General features: G+C 40.9%; 1 protein-coding gene across 1 annotated transcript in view; it reads left to right on the plus strand.

The window, feature by feature from the left end:
* Window positions 1–15,197, plus strand: part of TAOK1 (TAO kinase 1) — a 66,019-nt gene that overhangs the window by 16,936 nt on the left and 33,886 nt on the right. Inside the window, exons 2-3 of the mRNA XM_058817584.1 lie at window positions 10,779–11,005; window positions 14,995–15,066. Coding sequence (XP_058673567.1) covers window positions 10,874–11,005; window positions 14,995–15,066 — 204 coding nt within the window. The 5' untranslated portion in view covers window positions 10,779–10,873. The remainder of the gene's footprint in view (window positions 1–10,778; window positions 11,006–14,994; window positions 15,067–15,197) is intronic.

The raw sequence follows: 15,197 nt of genomic DNA on the forward strand, positions 1-15,197 counted from the left end.
CTGACAAGGGCTTCTCTGCCTGTGCCCAGTGCTGAAGGGCCATGCACTTTCCTGGAACCTCTCCTTATTTCCCTGCAGCCTTCCAATAAACCTTTTTTCTATTAATGATAGTAATCCTGTATTTTATAAAATCCTGTGTTAAAAGAATTTGACCTTTTTCATAGCAAGGTGTGTTTTGATGATGCTTATTTGACCCTAGAAGAATAGAAGCATAAAAATTGTCATCCAGGTTCTGATACCTCGCCTGTCTGCTCCTATCTCCTGTCCCTGGCAGTGGTGACAACCTGGGTGCTTGGGAAGCAGTGCCAGGAGCATCCAGGAATACCTTACCTGACCTGGCTGAGGATGTTCTTGCTCATGTAAATGTTTAAAAAGCAGTTTCTGGTTTCAAAAGCAGTGTTTCTGTCTCTTGGGTTCAATGCCTCACAGTCATTTCTGCAGGTTAATTTTGCTGTTTGTACTTTGATTGGTTGAATTCCTTTGCTGTGTTATAAACATGTTGCTCTTACAGTTTATGGCTTCTCTCTTTGTTTTTGAAGTCTGAGCACTTATCATGGCGTTCTTATTTATGATTTTTAACTACTCTTACACCTTTCTGCTCAAGCTTAGTTTGTCTTTTTAGGCATTTACAACTTCCCATTTCTGAGACTTTTTTTACTGTACTTCCATTTTACTGCTATATGTGAATGAAGAATAATCTCCAGCCATGGCAGAGACTTCTTCAAGTACTGTCAGAAATTCTGTATTATTTTTCTGATTGATTCTCCATCTTGTTTTTTAAAAAAACCCAGTCTGACATTGTCTTTGGCATAATTGTGCAATAATTTTGCTGAGTTTTCTGCAGCAGGCTCAGCTCCTAAGTTATGTTTAGTTTAAGAGTAGATGTTTGCTTTATGGTTCTTTACTTTTTTGACCTTTCATCTCCTGTCTTGTTGCTCATTTTTAAGGTTCTTGTGTGCTTTTTGATGCTGTCAGCTGCCCTAAATAAAACATGTCATGTACCTTTCCCTCCCATCCAGATCTTAAGTGCAGATATTATGCTGGATTCCCACATTATCTGTGGTCACTCTGGTTGCAAGCACATTTTCTCTTGTTCAAAATGTAATGTAATTATTATCTGACCTCTTGCCTTTTTTAGTTTTGTGTCAATTCAGAGGTGATGATTCTGTTCTCCACCTATGACTAATTCTCACAGTAATTTTGTGTACTTTTTCCCCTTCTTTTTGAATATTCTTTTGAGTTGTACTGTTCTTTTAATGACATATAGTCTAGTGCATAAATGGTTCGTTTTCTGCTTCTTAGTGCAGCACAGTCACCAAGTGATTAGCATGTTGCTCCCACTAATTGATAGTTCAGTTAATTCTTCTGTTCAGTTTGGTTGCAGCCGTTGTTGGGAGCTTCTGGAGCAGCAGCAGCTGCTGGAAGGGGACAGCAGCTGTGACAAAAGCTGAACGTCACTCTGGAGCTACGTCAGACTTTAGGGCAGCTGCTTACTCGTCCCCATAGGTCAGTAATGTTTAATTTAAGTGTTTATGGAAGGACCAGCTGTCCTGGTCTGTGACAGCACCTTGCCTTGTACCCAGTTATCTTCTTTGTTTACTTTCTCTCCATTCCCTTGTTCTCCTGTGTGGCTTTTTGTCAGGCTGGGTGACTCCCCAAGGCTTCTTGCTGTTGGTTTGTAAGATTGTTCCTACAGAATCTCACAGAGTTCTCCTGGATTTTTCTGTTTGTGTTTGGTTTTATTTTCTGCCTCAAGTTCTTCCTACTGGCATCAGTTTTGTCAGGTTTATACTTGCTCAAATAAGAATCTGACCTGTGGACTGGAGGGTTGGACACAGCTTCTTGCAGGAGTGGGAGTGTTCTTCTGCACTCCAGGGAATTCATTTGCAAGCTCAATTTAAGCATTTTTCTTTCTTTTTTTTTTTTTTTTTTTTTTTTTACTGATTGACCAGAAAGACTTTGAATTGCTTTCTTTCAGGCCTCTTTTCAAAAACTATGGTGATACTGCCACTTTTTAATTACTTCTTTTCTCAAGGGTAATTATCTATGTTGTGAGCTTCAGAAGCTTATTTCTGAGTTATTTATGCTGAATCCAAAATAGCTAATTTGCTTACGTTTACTCTATTTATTGTTCTGGGACAGAATTGCTTAGGGGTCAAGAAAAGGTTTCTTTAAACTCAAGTCCCATTAGAGTATCTGACTTATTTTTTTTTTTTTTATGGGCAGCTGGAGTTTCCCAGTATTTTTGCCTCTAGACTTAATTGACTCTCATCAACTGGCCTCTTGCTAACCTCTTCCTGGCCAGTGTGCTGCCAGCACAGCATCTCCCACACTGGATCCCTTGTAAAATGTGCTCCTTGCTTGGAGAGATGTGGCCATGGAGAGCTGGCTGTAGGTGATGCACTCGCAGAATGTTTGTTAATGTGATGCTTTACATTAATAAAGGAAAAGAGCTGGCAACGACTGTGAACTTACTGAATTGCGAAAGAAGGGCGACAGAAGATTTCATTTTTTCCAGTTGCCTTCCTCATAGCTTTGCTAGCCTAAGGAATCACTAAATTTAGAGCTGACCTTCTTAATAAATGTACCAGAACTATCACAGGCAAAGACATCCAGGAGATGTTAGTGTTGAACATGTTAAGGAATGGTGAGCACTTCTTGAACATTCATTTGAGAAATGAATGTTGGCTATTCTTCAGCTGTTCCATAGGTCTAATTTTTGATCTTGTGGGATATTCTGCTTTAAATAGTAGGAGGAAAAAAGCAAGATTTTTTTAGTATTAATTTTTCTCAACTACATCAGTATTGTCTTTTATATATGTTGTTTAAGTGGTAGGGTCAGTGGTAGATTTGGTGTGAGTGATATTGTAAAAATTGCCAGTTAACAAAACTAGTATTTTCAAGAATACAGGTAGTGTTTGCTTATAACTGACATATGAAACCCATCAAAAGAGATTTAGTTTGTTCAGAATATCTTGTCTTTAACACAAGAACACACATTATCTTTTAAATTCTTAGAAAACTTGAAATATCGTGGAAATAATTAAAAAAAATATTTACACCCAGCACAGAAACACAGATCCTGGGCTTGTCAGAAAAGGTTTGGGAAATACAACTTTCTGACCCTTTTGTTAGTGACATTCCTGGAAAGTTAACACCCAAGCAGAACAGCTCAGCTGGATCAGAAAGTGTGCTGGGGTAAGTAATTCAAGGAGTTGATGATGGACATTTTAGTGTCAGAATCTTGAGAGGAAATCAAAGTAAGGCACAGAGTCTACAAGTACATGTATAAGAGAAATGCAAGCAGTGCTCGAACATAAAAGTGTCTTCCTGAGGCTATTCTGTGAAAAAGTATAATGAAAGAAAAAAACAGAAGTAGAAAAGCAGAGAGGGAAAGAAAAAAAAACCTGCATAGAGGTTTTTTCAGGATAGAACCATTCCTCAAAAATCTTTTAAAAATAAATTGAAAAGGGAATCTTATAGGAATGGTAGGCTTGTTCCTTGTCAGATGAAAAAAGAAGGACTGAGCAGGGAAGAAAAGCCTGTTTGAACATAGATGCTCACACAGACAAAAAATTGCAAGAATTCACTGTAATATCCAGGTGCAGATTCATCTTATCCTTCTAATCTATTCCTTCTAGAAATACCTAGGTGAGGGAATGTGAAAGATAAAGGGGACAGCATTTCATGCCTGTTCTTTGCTGAACTCCTGTGGAGAAGGTTCTCTGTTCCTGTGCAGGAAGCAGAACTTTGTTGCAGAGGTGTACATGGGCTTGGAGACCATGTGAAGTGCCCTTGCTGCTATAAGGCAAGTGATGGAAGTGTCTGAGATCTCACCTGTTCAGGCTTTGGCAGCAGAAGGGTCTCCTCACCTGGAAATGAAATTATTCTGTCTTTCCCCTTCCCCTGGAGACTGGCAGAAAGCAAAGGAGAATCTCATGTACATGGGCTTGGAGTGAAAAGCAGTGTGGAAAAGAATCTCAGTGGGGCTTCCCATGTTCCACAGGTACCTTCCACAATCCACTTTGCTCATCCCATTCCTGGTGGTTTTGTTCTGCTTGCAGTTGGCATTATTTTAGGATGATCAGTTTGGTGACAGCTTTTTGGATATTTTTCTGAGTATTTAACATTTTTCTAACAGTTTCGTGTAGAATGTCATTCATCTGCATTTCCCTTTTCCTTTGTGACTGACAGCCCTGGTGGATCCAGTGTGGAGAACAAGTGTACTGAAAAGAATGATTTTAAGATCATTAAGAGAAAGGCAAGTTCATTACTTTGTCAGCACTTTTTTTGTCTGAGCTGCAGCTCACGACTAAGTGGTACAAGTAAGTTAGCAGAATCCCAAGGGAGATGTTCCTGAGTGCCCTTTGTCCCCTTTGCAGGGCATGGGAGAAATTAAATGCCCCTTGCTGCATCTCCAGCCTTTTCTTGTTTCATTTCTGGGGTTTTTTGGTTTTGTTGTTTTTTGTTTGGTTTTTTTTTTTTTTTTTTTTTTTTCCCTCAATTGCCACTCTAGGAAAAATTCCAAACTGCAGAACTAGGAGGAGAAAAAATAACATGTTGTTAGCTTGGTGGGAGAGGCTTAGCCCAGTGCACCAGGAGTCTGTGATATGGGGTTTTGCATGAGTCAAGGGACTGCAATTCCTGTCTGTTCTGGGAGGTTTGAGGTGCTGATGGACCTTCCATTGTGACAGTCACTGGGACACAACTGTCTGCTGCCATCTGCCTGGGGTCACTGAGGGTGGACAGGAAGCTGATTTTGAGCTATTCAAGGAAACAGCCACCTTCTGCTGTGAGCACAGTAACTCTTCTTCCATGTGTTCAGAGCATGTTAAGGCCCTTGAGAATTACCCTGCTTTTGTCAGAACAGGAAAAAAGGGGCTGGCTGGGTGGAGCAGAGCCTGGGTTAAGAGGTTTGAAGAAATGCAAAGCAATAAAAACCAGTGTCTATAGTTTTGACAAGCTTGCTGGAAGGAGGAGTGTGGTGCAGTGATCAGGAATGTGCTTTCCCAGGATCCGTGAAGGACCTGATGGACCTGAGTCCCTCTGTGTTTGCTGAGCTGTGCAGAAGGATGGGGACAGTCTTGGATCTGACAGTCTCACACTGGCTGCAGGTTCCCTGAATTTCAGGGGAGCCACCAGAACTCCTTCTGTCTGTGCCCTTGTGGAAAGGCCCCACCACTGCTGGCACCTGGCTTTGGGAACAGTAAATAAAGTGATGGGACCTGTAGTGGGTAATTCCTGCCCTTTACTTTTCTGGGTAAGGTAACTCCATGCATAGAATTTATCAGGCTAAAGTTTTAAAGGTTGATTTAAATGCAGATAATAAATTTAAATCGCGGTTAAGTGGCATCATTGCTAAAGTGGCATATATGAGCACTGCCTGATAATTGTTCATGCTTTGTGATGCTGGACCTTAATCATCTTTTCTGCTGTGTTCCCATTAACTGTACAGCCCTTCCACTTCCCATTCCAGGTTAAACTCTTATTTTTCTTAGACCGCTTTAATCTTTTTTATATTGCAAGCTTTTATTCTGAGTTTATAGAAATGGGGAGTGATTTGTCTGCTGCTTCCAAAAGAATTTGTGCTTTCAGGTCAAGTATTCAATACTACAGAGAAACTTTTAAAATTCGTTATTTTAAGCATTTAAAAAATCTAATAATTCTTTAGGCATTCTTACCATCTAGCTCTTCCTTCAGGTGTAATTGAAAATAATTGAAAATCAGTTCTTTCAACAGTTTCAGTTTATCATATTTAGGATAGTTGTGGAAATTTTCAGTGTCAGCTGGAAGCCATTCAGGAAATTTTTAATAGTGTGTTGAGAGGATAATTTAATCTCAGCTTCATACACTCCCTGGATCTGACCCATATGCAAGTAACAGAAAATCCCTTTTCCCATTTTTGATAGTTGTATGATGACACTCATTCCCCATCTTATTTGGTGCTTGTGCATTAGATCATGCCAGAGAAAATTACACTCAGATTTAGCAACTGTTTGCACTACCAGCAATACAGATTCTTTAAAAAATCTAAATATCAGTTTCTAAATGATGGGTAGTTGATTTTAGTGGTGTGAGGGGTGATTTTGTTGGTTGTTTTATTACTTTGAATGAGAAGATCTGCGAAGAGCCAGTAGTTTTTTGTGTTGAATATTCACTTTTTAGTCTTTGCTGTTAGTGTCAGCTGTGAAGATCTTAGGGGCTGTAACTGGTCTCCTGCTTGGTTTGTTTGTTTTTAAAGTGTCATATATATTCAATGAGGGAAAAACACAGTGTAGCTGTGTTTGACAGCAAAGAGAAGTTTTTATAGATGTTACTGTGCTAAGTGTATGGGATACCAGATGACTATAACATAAAACAAGATTTATGTCTGGAATTGTAAATAACTTTGTTTGTAGCTCAGTAATAGAGGACAGCTTTCCTCTTGGCCTCCACAGCCATTGTGGAAGCCTGTGTGGCTCTGGTTCCCAGTGAAATGGGCAGACACAGGATGATGGATGCAGAAATCTGTTTGTTGTTTCCATTTTGTGCTCACATGGTATTTGTTTAGCTCTGGTTCTCATATTTTTGTTGGATGTGTTGGTTCCTTGAAATGTCATTTGTAGGGACAAAGCATGCTGCTCTTCAGTGCTAATCATCTACAAGCAAGTGTGTGGTGTAATTTGGTTTCTCCAAACTTTTGAACTGTCTTAAGGAACTAAAAATGCTATACTGTATCTCATGATTAATGTAACCAAGTACCTTCTAGTCACTGTCACTCACTGAGTTGGTCTGAATGGGAACTTGAAAAATAATATGGACAGGTGATAACCTCAGTGTGTGATTCCCTTCTCTTCTGCAGGGAATGCCAAGCACATTCTCTTTAGTACATTGGTGTATATTACCTGAAAATGGTTATCTATGACACTGACAGATAACCAGAGTTATCTATCAGAGAGTTTAGTGTAGCGTGGACAGATTTTAATTTCTCTGAGGTCTCCTAGCATAAGACTGAAATATGCACTTTAATTATGGCAGCTGACCATTTGGAGCTTTGCTTGTTCCACTCTGCAGCATCCCAGGGGATGTTAGTCACAGGGGTGGGTCTTAACTTGAGCTTGAGATGACATGGCAGGAGGCAGAAAACTCCAAAGAGAACAGGTCTTATCCCGTCCTCATCTTCAGCTTTCTTGTGTCAGAGGTTCGAGGGGTGTGTGTGTACCTTTAATGTAGCCATAATTACAGGGATGTAACATCTTATCGATTCATAGACTTTTGTGGATGTGTGCATGTGGTTTCTGCTAACTGATAGTTGTTCAGATGAAAGTAATGTGATAAAACATTTTGGCCTGTAGTCAGTGTCATTTACACCAGTAATGGTAGCCACTAAGTGTAGTGAGTTCAGACTACTATGTGGAAATAGTCCTGTGCTTTGGTCATTCCCTGGTTTGCTTTGACTCTTTCTCACATTCCTACTCCACCTTATTGGTTAAGATTGAAGTCCTGGTAATTGTGTTAATGCAGTGCAGTATTATCTTTTCATATGAGTGACACCTTGGAAAAAATGTGGGTTTATTTTTTCTAATTTTAGCAGCCTGCAAGGTGGCCTGTAGGTAGTCGCACAAACTCAGAGGGTGCTCTATCCTGTTTGCGGTGCCTGTCCCTTGGCCAGAGCCAGGATCCAGCCACCTGATCTGATCTGAAGTGAGATGATCAGTCCCATCCACTGGGAACAATTGTATTTAACAGTATAGCTGCACCAATCCAAAAACCCTGTAGTGAATAGATTGCACTGGTGGAAGAATGTAAAATACCCAAGTGCAACTTGACTGTACTTCAGAAAAGCAGCTGCCTGCTGGTGTGTGATTTAATTTTCAGGGCAGTTTAGTTGTGGGGTTGATTTTTTTGTTTTAATCCTAAGTCTCGCTTGTATTTTTAATACACTTAAAATAATGCAATGGCTGCTTTGTGTGCCACTTCTCCTGCTTTCCATTTCCCCACAGCATTCAGGTGTCATTACTGCAAGGCAGGAGGCAGAGCTCTGCTGCTGGCACTGCTGGGCTTTGGCAGGCAGTGCCTGTTGTCTGGGTAAAAAGAAGAGGGAATTTAATATTGTAGCATCCATAAAAATTGGAGCACTTCATTAAGTGAGACTGTGTAAAGATTTCTTATGGATGGAATTTACATTAATGCATTTTACTGCTCCATCTGAGGAGATCAAATGATAAGCACAGTGTCATGTACACGTTTGTGACTATTCTGTTAAATAGATTTTAATACTTAATAGTTTTTTTTTTTCTCATGCATTTCAAAGCAGCAATTATTTCCAAGGATAAAGATAATGAAATTTTTCTTGATGTTCTCAAGAATAAAGGGGGAAAAAAATGTATTTTAAGGTGTATCACGGTAGGTGAGGAGTTCTGCTCTGTCCCATCCCACGCCTGTGTGTGTTGTCAGTGGGCCTGGTAGGAGTTTCAGCTGCAGGAAGAAATGTTCGTGTTGCTGACATTTCAGAGCCATGCTCAGAAGGGACAGCAGGAATGAGTTTGGTGGCTGGTTTGGCGTGGGGGGTCTCTGGGGAGGGGGAGCAGGCTGTAACCCATCTCAGCTTTTCCCCGCGCGTTGGCTCTCACACGCATGCTCGCTCACAGGGACATGTGACTTTTGGCCATATTAGCAGGTTTATCCAAGCCTAGCCCCTCTGACTAACAGATGTAGGGAAAAGGGCATTCTGGGATTGCAGCAGTTGCTTTTGAACAACAATGTCCTTTTTGTAAGAATCTGATGCTTCTTAAAAGATGGAACATGACATCATTACCGTCGATCCAAGAAACATTCCTTCAATAACACTGAGTGTGCTCTGGTTATCAGCTCCCTTCCCCCAGCTCCTTTCTCTTGCTTTTCTGACACGCTTTTTGTCTATTGTTTTGTTGGGGGCTGTAAATGTGAAACAGTTGTCTTTCAGTGTTACGTGCTTGCTAGAGCTGGAATCAAGTGGAATATTGTTGATATATGAAAAAGAAAAATAACAAAAACCCCACTTTTCCTCCAGCTTTCATAAATGTAGTGTGCTTCAGGTATGGGCTGAGCTAGAGCTAATTATTTCCCTTCCCACACAGTATTAGTTATGGTGTTATGCAAGGGAAGGTGGGGATATCACAGTCCCGATCCTGTGCATCCCACTCGGCCTCCCTGGCAGCTGTGTGCAGATGCTGGTTGTTCCAAGGTTCCTGCAGTGATCCTGCATCATAGGAAAAGTGTGAGTGCTCAGCAGTGCAGTGTGGCAGGGCTGTGAGCAGCTGCGTATTTTCTGTATGTGTGTCCTGTTCTTCTGCTTGGTCCACCACTGGGATTTCAGTGTCAGCTTTTCCTTCTCCCCTGAGAGCGGGCGATCACGGAAATGCATTCTGGGTTGCATTATAAATCTCTTTGAATGCTGACTGCTTGGAGGAAAATGCTGGATTTTCCTTCCTTTCTGTGCTTTCTCTCTCCCATGCCTGTCTTCCTCAGAAAAACTGGAGATTCTTGTGGAGTTTACAGCCAGGTACATCTCGGCTGTGTTTCACAGCCAGGCTCTGCAGCAATGCTGGGAGGTCTCTAACGAGGAGCAGGCAGGCTGTGGGACTTGCACATGCTGCAACTCTCCAGAGAGGAGAACTACTGAGCACAAACATGCAGGAATATGTCTTTTTCCATCCTTGTAGGAATTGCTCTGCAGGGACTGGAAAACAAATGATTCATTGATGGTCTAGAGGCTTGGAAAAAGGTGGAGTTTATAGTGTCCAGAAAGGGAGGAGAAATGGACAGGGCCTTCTGATGTGTTTTTTAAACTTAGGCTTGTTGTCTTTCACAACTTCATAATGGAAATAAACCTCCAACTTTTTTAAAAAACAAATTTGATATATGAAATAAAAATAAAAAAAGCACAACTCTTGGCCAGACATATTTTTTTTTTTTGAAAGAAGAGAGATATGTGATTAACTGTTTGCCAGTGACAGAATTGTTTTTATTAGTGATAATTTACAGGGATTTGATAGGAAATCCTAAGACCTCCCTTTAGGAGAAAAAGGGCTTTTTATTTGTAGTGGTTTTTTGGCATCACCTGTTGTAAAAATATTGTAAGATTTTAGCACAACTTAACGTTATACTTTTATTTTGGATAGATTCCAAGACACAAAGCTTGTAGTAAATGAAAGTTAACTCATGGTGCAGACAGAATTTTATACATTCCCAGTTGTGTCTGAAGTTGCAAGTTCCTCTGAAGAAAGGGTTTGCCAATGGCCTATTGTCCATTGTCTCAAATGCCAGTCACAATTCCAATGTGCGTTTGCCTCTGCTGAAGCAGAGCAGAAGGAGGAGCAGCGGGTGTGGAATTGGGTATCTCCTCTTCTGGATGCTGTTTCTCTGAGAAAGGGATTGCAAGTAAACCTCTGAAGAGCAGGCACTTTGTGATAGACAGCACAAAATCCAAACAATTTTTTAGGACACAGTGGGTGTAGCTCTTCAGAGGGAAGGTGTCACAGTAATGTGGACTCACTGGTGATGAACTGGTCAGAGATTCTCTGGCTGCTCTGCAGGTGATGGAGCAGATGCTGGAGCATGGAATGCGCCTCATTTTGTGTTTTGATTTTGGTCTCTGTCCTAGATGAGGTCCTTGACTGGTGTCACAGTGGGGCTGTGACATTATCCCAGCACCAGGGCTGCCTGCTCTGGAGGAAGTGAAGCTGCTTTGCTCTGGCTTGCTTGGGGCTCTTTGAGCAGAGGATAAGCAGTGAAGGATTGCAATCTTTTTCTTGCAGTAATCCATGCTGAAGAGGCTCCATTCATACAGATGAGCCAAGGGTTGAAGCAGCACTTTAAACCCAGATAGTCGGTCGGCTGACTGCCCAGCAGGATGCCATCAACCAGCCGAGCGGGCAGCCTGAAGGACCCCGAAATTGCAGAGCTCTTCTTCAAAGAAGATCCAGAAAAGCTCTTCACAGATCTCCGAGAGATTGGCCATGGAAGCTTCGGAGCAGTTTATTTTGTAAGTAGCACCACGACTTGTGAATTTTAGGTGTGTTTCTTTTTAAACTGTGGGTGTAGACTTTTTTGAGCATAATGAGGAAAAGAAACTAACTACTGTGACTTTTTTTTGTGTGGTGTTTGGGGCAGAGATGTTATCTTGTGTGTCTGTATGGTCTCAATCCTTTCACAAACTTGCAGTCTCTGAGAGCTGTTTGCATACAAAAAAAAAAACCCTGGAAACTTTGTCCTTGCCCTTTAGCTGCATCATTATGTTGCAGGCAGGGATTTATGTGCAAATTAAAACGTGGACTTCTGCTCCATCAATTCTGACTGGCAGTGCACTTCTCTTGGTCTGATCATCTCCTTATCACCTCTTGTTCCTTGAGAGAAATTGAGTTCTCTTCCCCTTTGTGCATACCCCGAGGCTCCCTTAAAGCCATTATTTATGTTTGACACCTGAGTGTGGGTGCTTTTGTTGTCATTTGTCCTGTCACATCCATTCCTACTGCAGGCAAGAATCCCAGTATCCATCTGCATAATACTTACCTGACATGAAGGGATCCTCATGGCAACCTCAGTGCAGCTTGCTGTGTGCTAACCAAATATTGTGGGGCCTTCATTAAAAAACACTTTCCTCAGAAAACCTTTTCACGTTTATAATTATAGGAGGTGTGGCCAAACCTGCCAATTTTCCTTCAGAAAGCCATTTGTGTCACTATTTTATGAGATGCCTATTCAGTGTTAATAATTGCAGCAGACCATGTTGGGAACCTTCCAGCACAAATTTAATGCAGCACAGATGAACTAATTAGGAAAAGCTTCTTAATTTTTTTTCCCTGCTTAAAACTATGAGCCACCACTGTCTGGGAACAGATCTGGGGGAGGAAGTGTTTTTTAACGAAACAGTCTTCACCTGTGGCCTTAAATTCACCTCACTTTGGTTAAACAGTGAATATCAAGGGGGGGAGCTGACAGATCTGTCTTCCTGCTATGTGGAAATATTATTGAAGAAATTTTGTGGAAGTTTTTTTGGAACACTGTATCTTTCAGAGGCACGCATGGACCACACAGATATGGAAACCCAAAATGCAGCTGCAGATAGGCTGTGAGCTGGAGGCAAACAGCATTCCCAAACACCAACAGGAAGCTGCCATGGGGTTTTTGTAGCCTGCCTGAACTTTGTCCTTGTGGTAAGGGCTGATGGCCCATTACCAGCTCCATCTCCAAAGCAATTGCAACTCAGAGGCCATTAATTTCTAGCCATTCTTTCTCTTTTCCCCCCACCATTTTAAATCACCAGTTCATTATAGATTGGTATTTACTCACTATAGAGTGCAATTACTTGCTGGCATTCGGATTGTGCTTCTTTGTCAGAAAGTACCTCTGATTTGGCACTTGCTTAAAGACAAGTCTAAGCAGTGTATCACACAACCCCAGCCCATGTAGGGGCTTCATTTTTGTCAAGAGAAGGTTTCTGATAAGGGCACTCTGTTGCTGTTTCTGTGTTAGGAAGTTTAAACCTCTAAGTTTTGTGTTGTGTCTTTTTACTACTAATGGTTCTGAGATGTTGAATCTAAAACTGCTCCATGCAACGTGCCCCATCCTTCAAAGAGAAGCCCAAAAGATCAGAGAGACAACTCTGGAAAGGGAAATTAATTGTGAAAGCATGAAGAACTGAAACATAGGGGAGTCTGTCTCTTGGGTGCTTTATTCCTCTGTAAAGCTAGAAATAAAACTTCTTAAGTTTCTTGACAAAATTTTGATTCTGCTACTGCAAACAATTAAACTTTCTCTAATTAACATAATGTTGGATTATAGTTAATAACTGCTTTAAATGATATTACTGAAGCCAGTGACATACTCCACTTTTTCTTTGTGCATACTTTGCCTGTATCAATGCTGAAGCTACTCTGGTCACCAGATGTTGATCCTTTGTGTGGAGTTTTTGGAAGAAAGCAGGATATATGTGCATACATGTCTGCCATGAAACAAGCCTTGCTCATTTGGATGGTTAAAGGGAGCTGCCCTTGCACATCTTCCTGGCTTTTGTCTAGGAATTGTTTTTCAATTATCCCAGATCACAGGGAAACTTAAAAAAGCAAATGCAACTCTGTGATTTTAATATTTCTGGGGTGTCAGCCAGGACAGTTCTCCCTCTCTAGGACTGTAGGTGTTCAGCAGACTCTGTCAGGTGTTGTTTGCTTGGGTTTTCTGATGCAAAGCATCCTCTCTCCAGGCAGCTTTCATGGCATGCAGCCTGCACCAAAAATTTGATTGATAAATAGATGTGGGGGTAATTACCCAATAGAAAATCCATATAATCCTGAAATCTCTCCTACCTAATTTAAAATAGAGTTTAGGGTTTTACTGATAGTTGTACCCATCTTCCTTCCCTTTTAGCAGTGATCCCACCAATGGGTGATATATATTGATCTTACTCCTGTCTCTTTGTTTCTGTTGCATCCTTCATAGCAAAAAGTTCCTTTCATTTTTTTTTTTTCCTTTTATAATTGATATGAATTTTGCTGGTTCACCTCATGGTTTTAGTTTCTTAGAAACTGCAAGTCTGGCACCTCTGAATCATTTTTGGTATTATCCTTACCCTACTCCCTGCTCTGCAGTGTAATAATAGCTTTTGCTTGACACAGGAAACCTACTACACTGGAACACTGCAGATGGAGCAGAAGAATAACCCACTCTCTTTTGTTAGAGCTGGGTTCCTTCTGCTTTACTGTAGTATTTTGCTTCCCTGCTTTATTGGCAGTTCTTCACACAGTTGAATGTTTCAGAGATTGTCTTTAGTCAGTAAAGATCTAGCAGTCAGAATTTTATTCTTTTTGTCTCAAACAACAAAAATAATCTCCCCCCCCAACTTTACAGGTACTGTCAGTGAGAGGATCCTCTGAAACAGAAAGAAAAGTAAAAATAGTATTGGTTCAAGCTTATCATAGCCAGTTGAAATAAAGACTGGCAGGGAATTCTGGGAATCTCTTTAATGAACAGCAGAATTAAAACATGACTGAAAAATCTTTTTACAAAAGGCAGAGCCCTAGTACTTCATTAATCCATGTTCTGGTAGGTTGTGCTTGATAGTACAAATATATTAAAAATCAACATTTTCATCAGTCATCTGTGAATGCTGTGGTGCACATGATTCTGATTTATATCATTTGGCTTCATGTCCAAGTTGATTATTATTATCACAGAGACTCAAAGGTCTTTTCCTCCACCACCCTCCTGTGCTGCTGAAATCTCTAACAGAGGAAATCTGGGGTCTTATTTGGAACCATCCTTCCTGCAAGGTGCTGCCTCTTCTCCTGCTGTGGAGAATGAGCCCTTGCTTTGGTGCTGAGTTAAACAAAGCTTCTTGTCTAGTCCTTGCCTTGCATTGTTGCTGTCTGAAGTCAGGAAGTTTGCCTTTGAAGTGTGAAAAACCATGTACATTTATGGTGCAGTGTAAATAACAATACTATGAAATTGAGAAGCCTCATCTGAAGATGGGTCACTTGGATTGCTGCCATGTCTCTCTGTATCTTCTGCCTTCCTTTAAGACACAAAATTTTTGGGACCACTGGGGAGAAACCTGCTCCAGACACTGGTGGCTGTCTCCAGTGCATCATGTGACATCTTTCCTTATGGATTGAGTGGAACTGGGTGGCTGAGCCTTGCTTCTGTTTCATGTGGAATGGACCTGGGCAGGGAGAGAAGGTGATTTAGGGAAAATCCCTTCTACTTGAATCAGAGCTGAGTTTTAGTTTAAGTCACAATGCTTGACTCCTGCAGAGACTTGGTGGATGCTGAGCATGGAAAAATATCACACCTTGTCTCCCTTTCACTTTGGAAAGAAATTCCTAATTTTTGCAGCAGTCACAACTCTGGAAGATATTTTAGTTTAATGTTCTGCAAAAGTTAGTTAAGAATAGAGATTATTTGATGATTGTGTGTGGTTTGCATCTTATGGAAAGCTGGGGCCTGAAGGAGCTGATGGATTGTGTTTTCCTGTTACAGGCACGTGATGTGCGCACCAATGAAGTGGTGGCCATCAAGAAAATGTCATATAGTGGGAAGCAGTCCAATGAGGTATGTAAAACATGTTGTATATTAAACCTTGATCATTGCAAATAATTGCTATATTGGGATGGTTTTAGTTAGCTTGGGTTCCTGCAGGAGAAATATTTTCTATATATTTTCTATAACTGCAAATGTGAATA

This window comes from Ammospiza caudacuta, chromosome 20 (assembly GCF_027887145.1).
Source record: "Ammospiza caudacuta isolate bAmmCau1 chromosome 20, bAmmCau1.pri, whole genome shotgun sequence".
Taxonomy (NCBI): Eukaryota; Metazoa; Chordata; class Aves; order Passeriformes; family Passerellidae; genus Ammospiza; species Ammospiza caudacuta.